Source organism: Macaca fascicularis, chromosome 4, assembly GCF_037993035.2.
Source record: "Macaca fascicularis isolate 582-1 chromosome 4, T2T-MFA8v1.1".
NCBI classification, from domain to species: Eukaryota; Metazoa; Chordata; class Mammalia; order Primates; family Cercopithecidae; genus Macaca; species Macaca fascicularis.
In genome coordinates this window covers 132,583,267-132,599,619 of record NC_088378.1, presented here as the reverse complement: position 1 = coordinate 132,599,619, position 16,353 = coordinate 132,583,267, and the positions used below count along the sequence as shown (strand labels likewise).

Genomic DNA, 16,353 nt, shown 5'->3' with positions numbered 1-16,353 from the left:
TTTTGTGTGAGCAGCTTTTATGCACTGGCCTTAGACACAACCACATCTCTTGTAATTCCAGTCTCTGCATGTGTTTACCTTCCTTACCAACCACCCAGTCCTTTGTAATCTGGCCAGGCTCCATCACTGTGCTGAAACTGCTCCCTCCACGGCCCTCATATCTAACAACCTCTCTGATGACATCATTGCCCTTGACTCGAGCTAGAATGCCGACTCTGAAAACTCTCATGCCTTGGTTTCCATCTATGCCCCTCCTCTCATCTCTTCCTACCTCAGAGCTCACTTTGTGTGCTCTTCTCGACAGCTTCTGTCCTTGGCCTCAGCCCTCTCATTGATGACCTCGGCCTGTGACTGACTCATTTAATGTCCAACTGTAGCATGCTCATTCCTCAATTCCACCTGCCAAGTAGGAATTTCATCCTCCTGCAAAGGTCACCAGAGCCGTGATCTGCCCATCTTCCTCCTGAGTCATCCTTGCCGGGATTCTGCTGAATATGCTTGTGCACCATCCTCTAGGTCACCTGGACTCTTGTGAATGGGGTCCTTATGTCAAACAGTGTGGGAGAGGGAAACCAGGACAGCATGGTGTCATGGAAGGCAAGGTGAAGGAGAGTAGTAAGTAAGTAGTGGCAGGTGCTCCAAGCAGGCAAGTAAGATGGGCCAAAATGGCCAGATGGATTTTTCAACAAGAAGACCGTTGGCAGAAGTCTCAGTGGAATAGGTGGGGAGGTGCAGGAGTCTGATTTGGGGGTGTGTGAGTGAAATGAGGAAATGGAGATGGGGTGAATATGGATAACATGGATAATTCTCTCAAGACATTTGGATGGGAAGAGGAGAAGCAAGCTGGAGGAATAGGTATTTAAATAAAAAGTTTTCTTTCTTTTTCTTTTAGTGATAGGAGAGGCTTAAACCTGTTCAAATACTGGTGGGAAGGAGAGAGAAAGATAGAAAGGGGGTTGGGGGAGGGATGAGGGAGGGAGAAAGAGCCCAACAATCCCAGAGAGGAGGTAAAAGAGGCAGAAGGAGGTGGACACAGCACTCACAAGTGGAGAAATGTGCTCCAGGCAAGCAGCACCTTGCACATTGTAACAGGAGTAATAAGGAAGGAAAGGGCATAGATGCTCATGGTAATGGAGTATAGATAGGCTTGCTGGCAAGAAGTTAAGGGCATTCCCGTCTGATGCTTTCTACTCTCTGTCCGAAGGAGGAGGCGAGGTCCTCTTGAAAGCAAGAAGGTGTTGGTGGAGAGATTTGATTTATTTATTTATTTCCATTCAGATTTTATTTTGTAAATGTGTAAGATAATTGAGATGTGCATTATTTTTATCCTTGTTTTACTCATGACTACTGACACACTATACTGCATCTTGCTTTTTCCACTTAACACAACTTGGAAGTATTTTATACAATAATAAAGAACATCAAGATCATTCTCTGTCATTTCAGTAGATGTATGGCATTGTAAGGATGTACCGCAATTTATTTAGCCAGTTTTTCATTGATAGACATTTAGGTTGTTTCCGACGTTTTGCTGTTATAAATAACAATGCAATGAACATACTCTACATATGTCAGTTTACATATTTTCAAATATACTTGAAAGACAAATTCCTAAAAGTGGAATTGCTAGGTCAAAGAGTATATGCATTTTACATTTTGATGACACAAAGGTGCTCTCAATCAGGGTTTGTTGTGGCAACTTTTTTCCCCTACTGGCAGTGTATGAGGGTGCAATTTTCTTTTTCTTTTTCTTTTCTTTTTTTACAATGAAATATTATTTTTACTTATGTCCGGTAGGCAATTATGATTAACATGAAATATCCATTTTGCCCATGGGCAGAAACCAGAGGGGAAATAAAATTACTTACACATTACTTCTTACCATTCCAACTTTATAGGAAACTTTTAAAGAATCTGGCAAAATAGTTCTTTGTAACATTTTGATTCAGTTGTGCCTATACTTTCTGATGTGAATGATAGCTAAGAGAAAACATTTGAATCTGATTACCTCTATGAAGATATTTCAATAAAGATATGTATTTTCAGGTATTTCTACTCTCAAGAATATGATTTGATAGGTCTCTTTGTGATACTGTAGCCTGATAAATGTCATTTGGGTGAGTTATGCAGTGGGGTTGCAGGTGTCAAACCCCAGATTCACTGTCTGACATGAAGGGGAATCAACAAGAGTCTCAGGTTGCGGGAAATGGTAGAGAACTAGTGGAAGCTGAGCAGAAGATAAAAAAAAAAAAAAACAACTGGAGACATCAAGCAAAACTTTAGGAATGTGTAATTGGATATGAATAGAGAATGGTAACAATAGGCCTACTTACCAAGTAAGGGTAATTTTATATTTTTGTAGCATACTCACTACAAAAACCCAACTTGGAGCACCCACTTAGAGGCTCCTTGATTTACTGAAGTCTCTTTAATCCAAAACCTGGATAATAGTTATAGTTAATAATTAATAATTAGTATGTAAAGAGAATTGTTAGTCACTGTTCTGAATGCTTTACATAACAAACCCTGGTGTTACTATCAGCCGTGCTTTATAGTTCAAGAAACAGCAGCATTCCATTAAGTAGTTTGTCCAAGGACTTATGGAGCAGATCGAGGATGGACCAGGTCATCTGGCACCAGCATGTGCAACTTTTTTCTCCTGTACTCTACTTTTTGATGATCTGTAAATTTTGATACTTTTTCAAAGTGAAAATTTGAAAAAGTGGTATCTTTTCAAATTTGGTGAAAATTTGATATTTTTTTATATTATTATTATTATTTTTAAATTATACTTTAAGTTCTAGGGTACATGGTGGAGAGGTTTTAAAAGAGTGGCAGAAGTTTGAGAAAGAGGGCAGATGAGGGCGACAGGGAAGGACTAATCAGTGGCCTTGAGAATTCTGTTGAGGCTCTTGATTGTGAACTGTGGTGATGGTGGCTATGTGGTGGTTTCTAGTTTCATTCAGCAGCCTGGTATAGATGTGAGAGGTGGGGACATTTGGATTCATCTGGGATTGTGGTTTTGCTAGGCAAGAGATGAAAAGGATTGATCTGAACCAAGCAGGGAAGGAAGTGAAGAAAAGGGGTGGAGTTGAGGAGAAAGTCATAAAAAATGGTGAGGCCAAGGGTCTGAGAGGTCAGATGCTGAATAGGGTACTGGAGACCCAGGTGTTGTCAGAGTGCTTAATGGGTGGCAGCAGATGGGTATATGGTAAGGACAGTGAGAGGAGGGACATGTGGCCAGAGGCTGTGGTTGTTAATGCAGCAGAATTTCCCATAAAGGGTGGAGGAACAGTTGGGAAGGGCAAGGTCTTTAGGGTTGAGCCAGGGCAACCTGGCGGAAGGTGGAAAGAACGTTCTGTGAAAAGGTGGAAAATATGAGAGTTTGTCAACAGAGGAAACAGTGGAAAGGTTTGGGAGAGAGGGGAGAAGTGGGAAGTTAGTTAAAGGGAAAGGAAGCATAAACTAGCTCAAGGAAAAGATAGTTCAGGGCAGGAATTACATTTTTAAATGTGGGACATGGTGGATTTAGCTGATCCCAGCCTTGCTAAGACGGGTAGTCCCAACTCTCCCGTTTATACTGAAGTTTTACTGTAGCCAATTATGTCTTGGATTAGTCATTTCAGAGAAGGTGTGTGTCTCAAGGGGCCCTGGAAAGAGTCGGCTTTTACCACTGACAGTCTTCTTAATATTGTGCCTGTACTATTCCCACTTGTCAGACTTGTTCTTAAAACACCTGTGGATCAATGACTGTCAAGGACTTGTCTGTAGAACTTTTTACAGGGCAGTGGTTCTCACACCTGCCTCCACAGTAAAATCACCTGGGGAGCTTTTAACACCTACTACTGCCTGGGGCCCCAGAACAAGTATATCAGAATCTCTAGGGATGAGCCCTCTAGGGTCCACACAATCAATTTTCTTTTCTTTTCTTTTTTATTTTACTTTAAGTTCTGGGATACATGTGCAGAAGGTGCAGGTTTGTTACATAAGTATATGTGTGTCATGGTGGTTTGTTGCACCTGTCATCTAGATTTTAAGCCCCGTATGCATCAGCTATTTGTCTTAATGCTCTCCCTCACCTTGCCCCCACCAGTAGGCCTCAGTGTGTGTGTTCCCCTCCCTGTGTCCATGTGTTCTCGTTGTTCACCTCTCACTTGTGAGTGAGAACACGTGGTGTTTGGTTTTCTGTTCCTGTATTAGTTTGCCGAGGATGATGGCTTCCAGCTTCATTCATGTCCCTGCAAAGGACATGATCTCATTCCTTTTTATGGCTGCATGGTATTCCATGGTGTATATGTACCACATTTTCTTTATCCAGTCTATCATTGATGGTCATTTGGGTTGATTCCAAGTCTTTGCTATTGTAAATAGTGCTGCAGTAAACATACGTGTGCCTGTGTCTTTATAGCAGAATGATTTGTATTCCTTTGGGTATATGCCCAGTAATGGGATTGCTGGGTCAAATGGTATTTCTGGTTCTAGATCCTTGAGGAATTGCCACACTGTCTTTCACAATGGCTGCAGAGAAATAGGAATGCTGTCACACTGTTGGTGGCAACAAATTTTCTGAAAAGCTTCCTTGGTCATTCTAATGAGTGAAGAACCTTAATCTTGGACCTTTGCTCTCCAGTATGTGGTCCACCAGCCAGCAGCATCTGTATCACCTGGAAGCTTGATTCAAATGCAGAATTTCAGGCCCCACTCTTGATCTACCTACTGAATCAGAACGTGTACCTTTAGTACATCCCCCTCCCCAGGTGATTCCTGTGGACATTAAGGTCTGAGAAGCCCTGCCTTAAAACAAAGCTGGCACCTGGGTTCCACCTCCGGAGATTCTGATTTTATTGATCTGAGCTGTGACTTGGGAATTGGGAGTTTTCGAAGATTCCTGGGTGTCTCTAATTTTCAGCAGTTTAACGTCCTTGCCTTACAGCAAAGAACCGGGAAAGGTGCTTGTTGCATTTTTATTCAACTGGGTTGACCAACCCTATCTTCATTTAATGATTTCTGACCTTTTGTTTAATTTACCAATGAACTACATTTGCTTCTCATTTGGGGGAAAAACTGCCTGTCGTAAACTCGTGGCAGGAACATCATTTCTCCTCATCTTCAAAGATGCTACTGGGAAGCTTAGTAACTGATTAGACAGGAAATACTGCACAGCCTAAGGCCTATTGCATAAGGACCAGTTCATTTATTAAAGAAAAGAAAATGTTGCTTATTTTTAGTATGAATCATTACAAAATGCCAACCAACTCCTTATGAATTTGAGGAGAGCAATCTTCCTGATTAGTTATTTATTTCACCTTTTCTAAGACCTTGTATGAAATGATATTTAAAGCACTCTTCAGCTTTCTTTAAGCCAGCTGATTGCACAAGTCAAACAACGGCCATGAGTGTGCTGAACTGTTGGATTACTACTATTATAGGAATGGACACATGCCAAGTGTTACTTTAGACCTGAGTTTCCAAAGTATAATCCTAGCTTAAAAGGGAATTTTTAAAAAGAAAGAAAACAGGAAACTGTATTGTACTGGGAGGAGGCTGAAGGAGAGATGAAAAAACCATTTGGATATTGGGGGTGGGGTAAGTGGGGGGTAGTTGTCTATAACTTTCATTAAGCGCTTTTTTTTTCTCTTCTCTTTTTAAAGTAAGCGGCAGGCTTTGGGTTGGCAAACCCCAGGGGGATGCAGAAACCTGAGGCTGCTACCTTTTTATCTGCCTTTACGGTACTGTCCTCTTCCCCCAGCTCCTCCCTGACTCCATGGACCAAGCCTCAGACTTTCCAGCTAACTGCTTCCCATGAGCCACTACTCTGATACCAGCCTATAACCAAGGGAGCTGGGTGGTCCAGGCTTGGTGACCAACCCTTCTCAGCCCACTCAGTCAGGGTGCTCCCCAACTGCAGGCAGGAGGCAACACCCTGTCTGCTACCATCCTCCCCTTCCAGAGCCTCCTGCCTGCCCAGCCCTGCCCTGCCCTGCCCAGCCGAGCCATACCTTACTTTGTCCCATCTGGGGGTGCCCTGCTCAGGGATGCGCTGGCAGGGCTGCACTCAGCTTCTCTGGTAAGCAGAGGCTCAAGAAACCTCTGGGGTCTTGTTTTCTGGTTGTGTGATCCCAGGGGTGCACATGTTCCTCTTGGGTGTCTGAACAGGAAGGGCCTGGGAGGGAGGGCCACACCCCTGCAGTCTTGCTCTGCTGATGTAGTGGGCAGCTGCCTACCTCCACCCGACCCTGCACTGTGGGCTCCGGAATCAGCAGATTAAGCATTTTATAAATTGTATTTTAGATACATGTTTCAAACTTGTGAGTTTTTTCAAAAGAACAAGCTTGACAAGTGTGTGAAGAATTCATTATGCTTTATGGGTTTGAGGGGGAAGAATTTTTTTTTAAAGCGTCTGATGCAGACCACATGTAACTCAGATGTTTAAATAATCAAATCACCTGTTTAATCTCATGAAGAATAGAAGGTTACTATTGTTGAAGATTTTCCCCAACTTTTTGATTCTCCCTTTGGAGTTAAACATATGAACATAAGAATCATTTTTCTACCACTGATGATTGAAATTTGGTTTAGGAATTATTAAAACCAAATTGTGCCGGCCGGGTGCAGTGGCTCATGCCTGTAATCCCAGCACTTTGGGAAGCCGAGGCGGGTGGATCACGAGGTCAGGAGATCGAGACCATCCTGGCTAACATGGTGAAACCGGTCTCTACTAAAAATACAAAAAATTAGTCGGGTGAGGTGGTGGGCGCCTGTAGTCCCAGCTACTCGGGAGGCTGAGGCAGGAGAATGGCGTGAACCCGGGAGGCAGAGCCTGCAGTGAGCGGAGATCGCGCCACTGCACTCCAGCCTGGGTGACAGAGCGAGACTCCGTCTAAAAAACAAACAAACAACAACAACAAAAACTAAATTGTGCCAAAACAAAAGTACTGCTTTCAAGCTCTTATAAAGAAAAATATATCAATAGTCTTTAAAAATTATACAGGCTTCAAAAAACCAGTTTTTCATTCCATTAGATTTGTTATCAGTCTACAAGAAAGATGGCCATTCATTTTTTAAATTCAGTAATGAACAGTTCATTGGATTTGCTACCCTTTGAGTGCCACAAGGATCATGCTTTCTTTAGGAAGCAGAAACAAAACGATCAAGACTTGAAAGGATATGTATCTTCTCTACGTTCTCTGAACATGGGAATGGCCCATTAACGTTTCCTATCCTGCACTCTCAGGCTGCAAATATATTTAACATTTTCCTTTCTTAATAGTACAAGGTAACATAAGTGTGTTCTAGAGTCCGCCTCCTGGCATTCCTAAGCATTAGGAGGCTTATGGCTGAAGTCGGTTGGCCAACATGATTCCCATGAGAGAGCACCTCTCTCCATTAGGGAGAAGACAAGAAATGGCCTCTCTTTATTCGCACTAGAGTTTTTCAGAGCTCTGATGATGGCTGAAGTCTTTGAAGCAGATGTGCTAAATAAGTGAGAATCCAGTTCTATCCTCCTCTGGCACCTATGACATTATCTTGAGTGCCACAAGGAGTGAGGTCAAATTTGCAGTTTAGCTGGAACTTTAAATGTTATAGAAAAATTTAATTATGCAACTTGTGCAAATGGATGGTTAAGACCAGGATTCATGCCTTGTACATTATGACCTTGTAGATTTATAGAATAGTAATGAATCTTAAAATGTCATAAAATAGGGTTGATTTAATTCCAAGGCCACATAACCCTACTAGGATATAGTGTCTAATACATGGGTGCACACTGAATGTTCAGTGGTGAAAATGACATTTTCATGGAGTGCCTTAGAATGGAGAATTGGATTTTATTATTTTAGTCATATATACCATTGACTGGAAAACACACCAAATGTTTTACTGCTAAAGTATGGGAGCCTCGATGTTTAAAATGGAAGTTGCCTGGCACAGTGACTCAACATCTGTAATCCCAGCTACTCCAGAGGCTGGGGTGGGAGGATCACTTGAGCCCAAGAGTTTGAGACCAACCTGAGTAACCTAGCAAGACCCTGTCTCTAAAATAATAAAAAAAGGAGGTCAACATAATTGCATGCTGATCAAATCCCCTCAAGTGACTCCACGTAGAGCACAGGCATTGACCAGCAATTGCTGCCAGGCAAACTTGCACTATATTTCCTGCCTCCTATACTTAACATTTTGTATCATAAAACCGGTCTCTCCTACTAGGCACTCTCGGTTTCATGAAACTGTAGCTGTATAAGAATCTATGAAAGTCCTTCACTCAGCTGCTTTGGTCGGCTGGTCAACTCTTCTTTTGGGTTAATGCAAGGGCCCTTCTTTACCACACCAAATCCTATTTTAGTGGGCACTCTGAGTAAACTTTTCAAGATGCAAATAAAGCATTTGCATTTGAGTTATTATTTAAATTTTCAGTGGCTTCTCTCCATCCACAGACTTAAATCCAAACTCTGACCTTGAAAAATCACTCCTCCATCTTCGTTCTAAACTTATCTGTGGTCACTGACTCCACACTCTCTCAGCCATCCGTGTGTGTGCGTGTGCTGTTCCTTTACCTGGAATTGCCCCATCTGGCAAACTCCTATGTTGCTCTCAAGAGTCACCTTCCACTTCATCTTCTCAATGACGCTTTCCCTGAGTTGTCTTCCTGAGTAGTTAACTTTGTTCACACCTTTGTTCATAATGACAACGTTGTGTCAATGTCCAGCCTCCCCCACACTCCCTCTGGACTGAACTCCTTGAATGTGCATCCCATGGATGGCCTCTTCATCTTTGTGGTCATCCCACATAGTACAGGGCTTGGTACATGGTGGCCACTTCAGCAAGATTGACAGATGAATGAAAGCATGACCATATGAGTGCCTCTCCAAGTGTCTCATTTGATAATGGGGAGAACTTGACTCTCAGTAAAGCCAGGCTAGGACCTGTTCTTCCCTTCCAACTCCAAGGGATCTCGACTCAATGCTTATAATTATGCCTTGCAACTCTCCCCTCCCCCAACTCCCAGTCAAACCCGATAAAATGTTATCATTTTTGTGTTGTTTTGTGCATACATTGGTATGTGCTGGTTTTGTTCTCAGAGTTAACTAATCTAGGAGTAGCAGGAACACACACATTATAAAATTTTACTCATTGGAGAGCTTTATGATTTTTAATATTTACGTGGAGGCCAAAATAAAATATGTAGACCATAAATGTGTTTTCTTAAGGTTTTGAAGTCCAGTTTGAAGTTTAGGGTATTTTTTTTCTAACATTGATTGTTACTCTCCAAGAAAGGCTTATCTTATTGAATTGAATGGCATGGTTTGCAAATACTAACTTTAAAGAAAAGCCACAATGTGCAGAACCGCATATTGTCTTAAAATCACTGTATTATGTACATTAAAACATGTAGCTTTCCTTTCCAGGGTGATTGCTTTGTTTGGTCAAATTGAAAGTCAGGTTTTCTATTTTGGCATTACGCCTTATTTCCCTAGACTAAATGAAATTGTTCCATTATAGCAAATAGATGCTTAGTAATGGTTTGATTCAAGTCTAATTGGAATGCTATTCTCAGAATATTTCACCATTCCGATCTTATTCCTCGATATTATATTTTCAAATAGAGACTGTGAGCTAGAATTGGGTTACAAGCCTTTAAGACTTGAGCAGCTGAAATCTCAGGAGAGTTTCAAACCAAGGGCCAGTTTGAAGTATAAACGGTACTGCTTTCCTGCTGTCAGCAGGCGAGATTTAGCTCATTGCCGGTCCCCACAGAAATGAAACACTGAGAGAAATGTCTCCCCTGGGGTTTGGCCTCAACTCCTTTTGAGTGGGATGTGTAGTTTGGAGATTGATAAGCAAGTAACACTTAACATTGCTTCCTTCTTGTTTTTAAAATGGATTGCAACAAGAAGTCAACATCTCCTCTTTTTTTCTTTAAGGCTTCCTCACAGCAATGAGGCAAGAAGTGACCCGTGCCCACAAAGGCTGGGCACTGGACACTGTGACCATCCACAATGAAGTTCTGAGACAGACCAAGGAGGAGATCACGTCACCCCCTGGGGTAGGCATCTCTGGGCAATAGCAGGGACCGTTCTGGAGACAGAGCTGAAATTTCAAGTTCTGCTTAAAACTGAGCTATGAGTGCCTTGGTTAGGTCCATTTGCTTTGCAGCAAGAGTTCCCTCTGTCATAACCAGAAGACCTCCCCTATCTGCCGGAGTGGAAGGTTAATGAATGACAAGGTCTAATGAGCTCTTAGAACTCCGCAGACTACATTTCTACAAAATTAGAAGTTATACTTGTGTTTGCTAAAAAGGCTTTTTGGCTAGGTGCAGTGGCTCATGCCTATAATCCTAGCACCTTGAGAGGCTGAGGCAGGAAGATAACTTCAGTCCAGGAGTTCAAGACCAGCCTAGGCAACACATGGAGACCCTGTCTGTACCAAAAACAAACAAACAAAAAATAGCCAGTCGTGGTGGCACACATCTGTAGTCCCAGCTACTTGGGAGACTGAGGTGGGAGGATTGCTTTAGCCCCGGAGGTCGAGGCTGCAGTAAGCAGTGATCACACCACCAGACTCCAGCCTGGGTGACAGAGTAAGACCCTGTCTCAATAAATAAATAAATAAGGCTTTTCTACACATCTCCAGCTACTGCTATGGGCCACTCACAGATTCTACTATAGGCAGCAGAGACGAAGAGGACTAGCAGGCTGGAGCCGGGGGCCAATTCCAGGGTGTCCCCTTCGAGCTTCGAGTGGAAAGGAACATGGCTGGGGGAAGAGCCCCCACTGCCTGGACGCTGATCTGCTCAATGAATGTGGGCAAATTCTTTAACTTTTTTGAGTCTTCACATCTTCATCTGCAAAATGAGCGTGATAATTCAACCTTATTAAAGGTAGCTGTGGCCAGGCACGGTGGCTCACGCTTATAATCCCAGCACTTTGGGAGGCAGAGGCAGGAGAATCACTTGAGGTCAGGAGTTCGAGATCAGCCTGGCCAACATGGTGAAACCCGTCTCTACTAAAAATACAAAACTTAGGCTGGGGTGGTGTTGGGCACCTGTAATCCCAGCTACTTGGGAGGCTGAGGTGGGAGGATCGCTTGAATACAGGAGGCAGAGGTTGCAGTGAACCAATATCCCGCCACTGCACTCCAGCCTGGGTGACAGGGCGAGACTCCATCTCAAATAAATAAATAGATAAATAAATTTTTTAAAAAGGTAGTTGTGAAGATTTAAATGTGATCATTTAGGTGCGGTGCTGGACCCCACGTAGAATCTCAATAAATCAGTCTCCCTTTCCCTTTCTCTGATTTTCATTCCCTCATTTGTCCAGTAAGGGGGCTGGACCAGATGATTTCCAAGTTCTAGCCAAGTTCCCTGCCACCTTATAACGAGGGCTGCCTTTCCTTCAGTTTCCAGTATTATCTTCCTCATTCCTGTCTGAGGCCTCACTAGAAGCACCTTAACCTCCAGGTTCCCACCAACAATCTCTTCTAGGCAGTTTCAAAATTCCTCCAGCCTCTCCCCATTATGCAATTCCAGAATTCCTTCCACATCTGTAGGCATTTGTTACCGCAGCATCCTGCTTCCTGGAATCAAAATCTGTGTTCCTGTCCAAAGGCTGTCATAACAAAGTATCATTACAGTGGGTGGCTAAAAACAACAGAGATCTGTTCTCTCTCTGCTTAGGAGGCCAGAAGTCAAATCAGGGTAGGGTTGGTTTCTACTGGAGGCCCCGAGGGAAAGTCTTGTTCTCAGCCTCTCTCTTAGCCTCTGGTGGTTACTGAGGATCTTTGGCTTTCCTTCATCATTACAATCTCCGCCTCCTTTCTCACATTCATCTGCATAGGTATGTATATCTCTGTGTCCTCTCCTCTTATAAAGTTACCAGTCACATTGGATTTAGAACCTACCTTAATTCAGTGTGTCCTTATCTAAACAATGTGTGCAAAGTCCCTATTTCCAAATAATTACATTCCAAGGTTCTGGGTGAACATGAAGTTTTGGGTGACACTATTCTATCTACCACACCTTCTCACTGACTTTTTAAAGTTCTGAGGCTGAAAGCACCCTGGAGAGGGATACAATTTACCATATGATGGCTTTTTAAGTGGTCCCATTATTCATGTAGTTCATTGTCACCCACGGAGTTAATGATGGTAACCGTATGTCCTGATTTTCTGGGACTGCCCATGGTTTTACTGTCAAACCATGTGCCTCCGTTTTTGGTTCAAAAAATATGGTCCTCACACGGTGAGTCCACGCGGGGGGGATTCCAGAAAACACTCTGCAACGAATCTTACTGTCTTTTATTCTAATCGGCATTTACTTCCCCTGATCTGATCCTCACTGGAGATGGAAAAATGGTCACCATCCTCTACATTTATCTCTTTGGTGAGCTGGCATGATTGTTGGAGCCTCCCCTGTGATTCTCCTTCACCCCTTATTTTTTTAGTGAATACATGTTCTGTGGCTCCCCACTGCCTACAGGATCCAGTTTAGCACCCAGATCCTTCCACGGTCAAGCCCTAACTTCTTTTACAACCATTGAGCGCTCTGGTAAAGGAAATACTGGGGCTCTTCCTCCCGCTCTGCCTTTCTTTGTAGTGTTACTCCTGCCTGTGTTGCCTGTGCTCTCGCCTTTGTCTTTCCAAACACAGCCCCCTGCTGCAAGGCCATCAAGGCCCATCAAGGCCATTCCCTCTACAGAGGCCCCTGAGCACTCCAGCCACAGACACCTTGCCTCAGAAGTCACTGCCGTCACCCCCAGAGCAGTTCTCCGGGCACTCCCAGTAACAAGTGTGTGCTGCTATTCAACTCATCTTAAAAAAAATTTTCTGCACCTATGCATCTTATCTCCCTGATTTAATGATGAGGACCTCCAGGGCAGGGCCTATTGTATGGGAGAGACACTGGGGAGGTGGCCAGACGCTGCCCCTGCCATGCTTCCCCTGGCTCTACCATGCCTGACCTCTGGGGGCGCTCTGACTCTCCCACTAGCTGGGCCTGGCTATGGAAACCTCACCTCATCCTGTGGCTGAGATGAAGTTGAGACACAGGTTGGCTAGGCCAGTGGCAGGCTGAGATCCTACATGACAGCAGCTCCAGATCCTGTTCCATGCTCCCGCCTTCCACCAACTCAAACCAGACCTCTCAGAGACTTTCACCTCCCTGTAGAGGTGATCTGGTGCTACTGGCTTAACCTGTTGCTCAGGGAGGCCACCCCCACACTTAAATAACTAATAACAAACACGAACATTTCTACAGCACTCATAGCCTCAACACAGGCTGCAGGAGAAAACTGGGCTTAGTATTTCATGAATGCAATGTGCCCAGTGGTGCCTTCCTCCCTCTGGTAGTGTTTTAAGACTGGTGTGTGTTTTATTTCCAAACTGACGGCCTTTATGACACTAATTTTGCAGCACCTAGTTTAAAAAATAAATCCTATTACCTTATGCTTGACTCTTCCAGGAAGGTGTGTATATTTATGGGCTCTACATGGATGGAGCAGCCTGGGACAGACGGAATGGGAAGCTCACGGAATCCACCCCCAAGGTACTCTTCGCGCAGTTACCCGTGCTCCACATCTTTGCCATTAACTCCACGGCACCCAAGGACCCCAAGCTGTATGTGTGTCCTGTTTACAAGAAACCCAGTCGAACTGATTTGACCTTCATCACTGTGGTATATTTGCGAACAGTGTTGTCCCCAGATCACTGGATCCTGAGAGGAGTGGCCCTTTTGTGTGACATCAAGTAAGTTCATTTCCATCTGCTGAGGGCACCAGAAGCCACATAGGCAGCCTGTGCTATTGAGGGACTCAGTGATGTGCGTGTCTTTTCTCCCCAATAATTACTTAATTACTCTTTCTAAATTAAAAAGTTGATGTTCTCAAATTGCTAGTGTGTGTGTGTGTTTTCCTCACATATCAATATTCAAAAAGATCACTCTAAATGAATGTTTTTTATTCTGGGAAATCATATTTCATTTTAATTACTTTTCAAAGATAAAACCCTGTCTGGACGTTAGAACACTTTGGAAGCTCTGCATTTTAAAAATTTTGAAAGTGTTGACATGTGACATCCTAAAAAGAGCCTAGTAGTTGAAAACTTTTCCCTCAAGTAGGTACCAGTTTCCCTTGAATAAAATCTAGCTATGTCTATGTTTGTGCTAACGTGTTACCTTTTGTTCTTTTGAGTTTGGTATTCTCTCTCTGCTTCCGAAATGGAAACTGAAGAGATCCAGCCAGTACTCCTTAGTAGTAGAGCTGTTCAGTATGAAGTGTTTAAGACAGAAAATCCACTGGGATGGCCATTCTTGTGATGTATTTTAATTTTATTTCATGTTGTTTTATTTTAATTTTTACTGCTTTTGAGGCCCAGAGAACTTAGACTCTCCAGCTCTCCCTCCCAACTCCAATTCTGCAGGAGATAATGAAACACATTTCTAGGCAGCAAATGGAGAAGGGAAAAACAAACCCTATCAAATGAAATTAGGTTACATGCTGAATGTCTTAAAAAGCAAAGTCTTTAAAAAGTGAAGCTATTTCTTATTCCGTAGCTAGTCTAAAACTCAGTTTGAACCTTGATTTCCTGCTAAAGGAAATTGTCAATTTAACAAAACAGATGGGGTCCTATACTGAATGCTCATGCGGCTTCAGGACAGTGAAGAAGTGTCTCTACCAGTCTTCTCATCTAGAATCCTTGTGCCTGCCCGCAGCTAAACGCACAAACTTCATTCCTTCTGTCTATTCTGAAGGAGGGAATGTTTCAAGTTGCCTTGTTTCCCTCTCATCCTTCTGCCACCTTGATCAGAGATGCTGTTGACAAACAAAGCCAGGCAACCAAGCAATAGCCCAGGTAAGCTTTACAGAAAATACCCCAGAGAAAACTCTGCCACAGTCTAGTGTACTTTCAAACAGTAGAAAACACATTATGAAATGCAAATTGAAGCAGTGGCCTCTGGTATTTTCCTGATATTGATTCAATGTCAAAACCATAGAACTGTAAAAAAAGTAAATGCAGTTTTAAAAATAAAGTAGCCAAGCCCCTGGCCCCAGTGTTTCAGCACTTTCCTTGGCCAATACATACACTAAAGTAAGGATGGCATTCTCGAGAAAGAATGTCCTCCTGAACTGAGGCTAGAATTTGGAAGCACCTGTCAGTCTGGGTAGACACAGAAAGTTAAGCACCATGACATTATAGCAAACCAAGCTGCATGTTCCTAAATCAGACACACATGTTTTATTGATAGCCCTGTCCTGCTGCTAAAACAACTGAAGGCAAATGCATAGTCAAAATGCCTGGATATCATGATAGGTTTTCCAAGAATAACAGTTATGTTCAGTGTTCTCTAGTGACTTGAAAGCTCATGGAAAACTGGGAAAAGAGGTGAAGAAGATGTAAATCTGGCAAAGATCATTGATCAGACCAGTTAAAGTCACACATGTGCTATTTCCTGGGAACTCTCTGCTGTTGCTGGTTACTTTGCACTATGTCAACATAGAAGAGAGAGATGGGCATTAAGGTCCAGCAAGGATGGGCACCAGGCACCCGAGCAGAGCCTTAAAATGGTCTTCTTTCTGGTCAATGCTTCTCAGCTATCCCTAGTTCTGCCAGGGTCTAGTTCTGCTTTCTTTCTCTAGGCCCAGTAAATGGTTTCCTTGGACATTTTAATTGACATTAATTGAAATTCCATAAGCACATAACCATTTTCTCTGCAAAATTGTTGCTCTTTCACTAATTACATAATTTGCCCCACTTGAGTCAGGGAGACCTGGTGCGCATAAAAGAGCAAAGGATAGAGGACGAAATGATTAAGCCAATGAAGCTGGGAGAGAAGCAAAGTAATTGTTCTTCTTCCTTGGAATCAGTCCACATCTTCTCATTTTGCTCTTGGCAAAATGAGCAATGAGATTTATACCTTCCTTGATTCAAAATGTTCCTTTACTTTGGACTTTGCATAAAAATAAGACCAAAAGAAACATGTAGAGAGATACATCTTCCTAAAGGGATTGGTTTTGTGGATGATGTTGCATGAACGAGCCACCATCTCTGCCACCAGAGACCTCAGATGAATAGGGGACTCACCGTAATTGGAGGCGCAAGGTGACTCAGGGCCATGGGTGAAGTTCGAAGGAATGGTGAAGGAAACTCAGGGTTGAGGATGAACTTGAAGACAAGGTAGCATTTCAGTTGGGTCTTCAACTTTTCATAGATATTACCAACACAGTAGATGGGTATGTTCAAAGGAAGGGAGCAGCATGAGGGAGAGAACAGTCTAAAGGTGGGAAACCTCATGGAACGTCCAGAGACAGAAGATGGAGCCTTCGATGAGTTTCCATTGCCTGGAATGTACTCTCCAAATAC

The 16,353-nt window shown here is 43.1% G+C and overlaps 1 protein-coding gene across 1 annotated transcript in view; it reads left to right on the top strand.

The window, feature by feature from the left end:
• DNAH8 (dynein axonemal heavy chain 8) overlaps positions 1-13,881 on the top strand; it is a 314,891-nt gene extending 301,010 nt beyond the window's left edge. The window contains exons 91-92 of the mRNA XM_065544087.2: positions 9,924-10,045; positions 13,457-13,881. Of these exons, the coding sequence (XP_065400159.1) occupies positions 9,924-10,045; positions 13,457-13,744 (410 nt within the window). The 3' untranslated portion in view covers positions 13,745-13,881. The remainder of the gene's footprint in view (positions 1-9,923; positions 10,046-13,456) is intronic.
• The last annotated feature ends 2,472 nt before the right edge of the window (positions 13,882-16,353 follow it).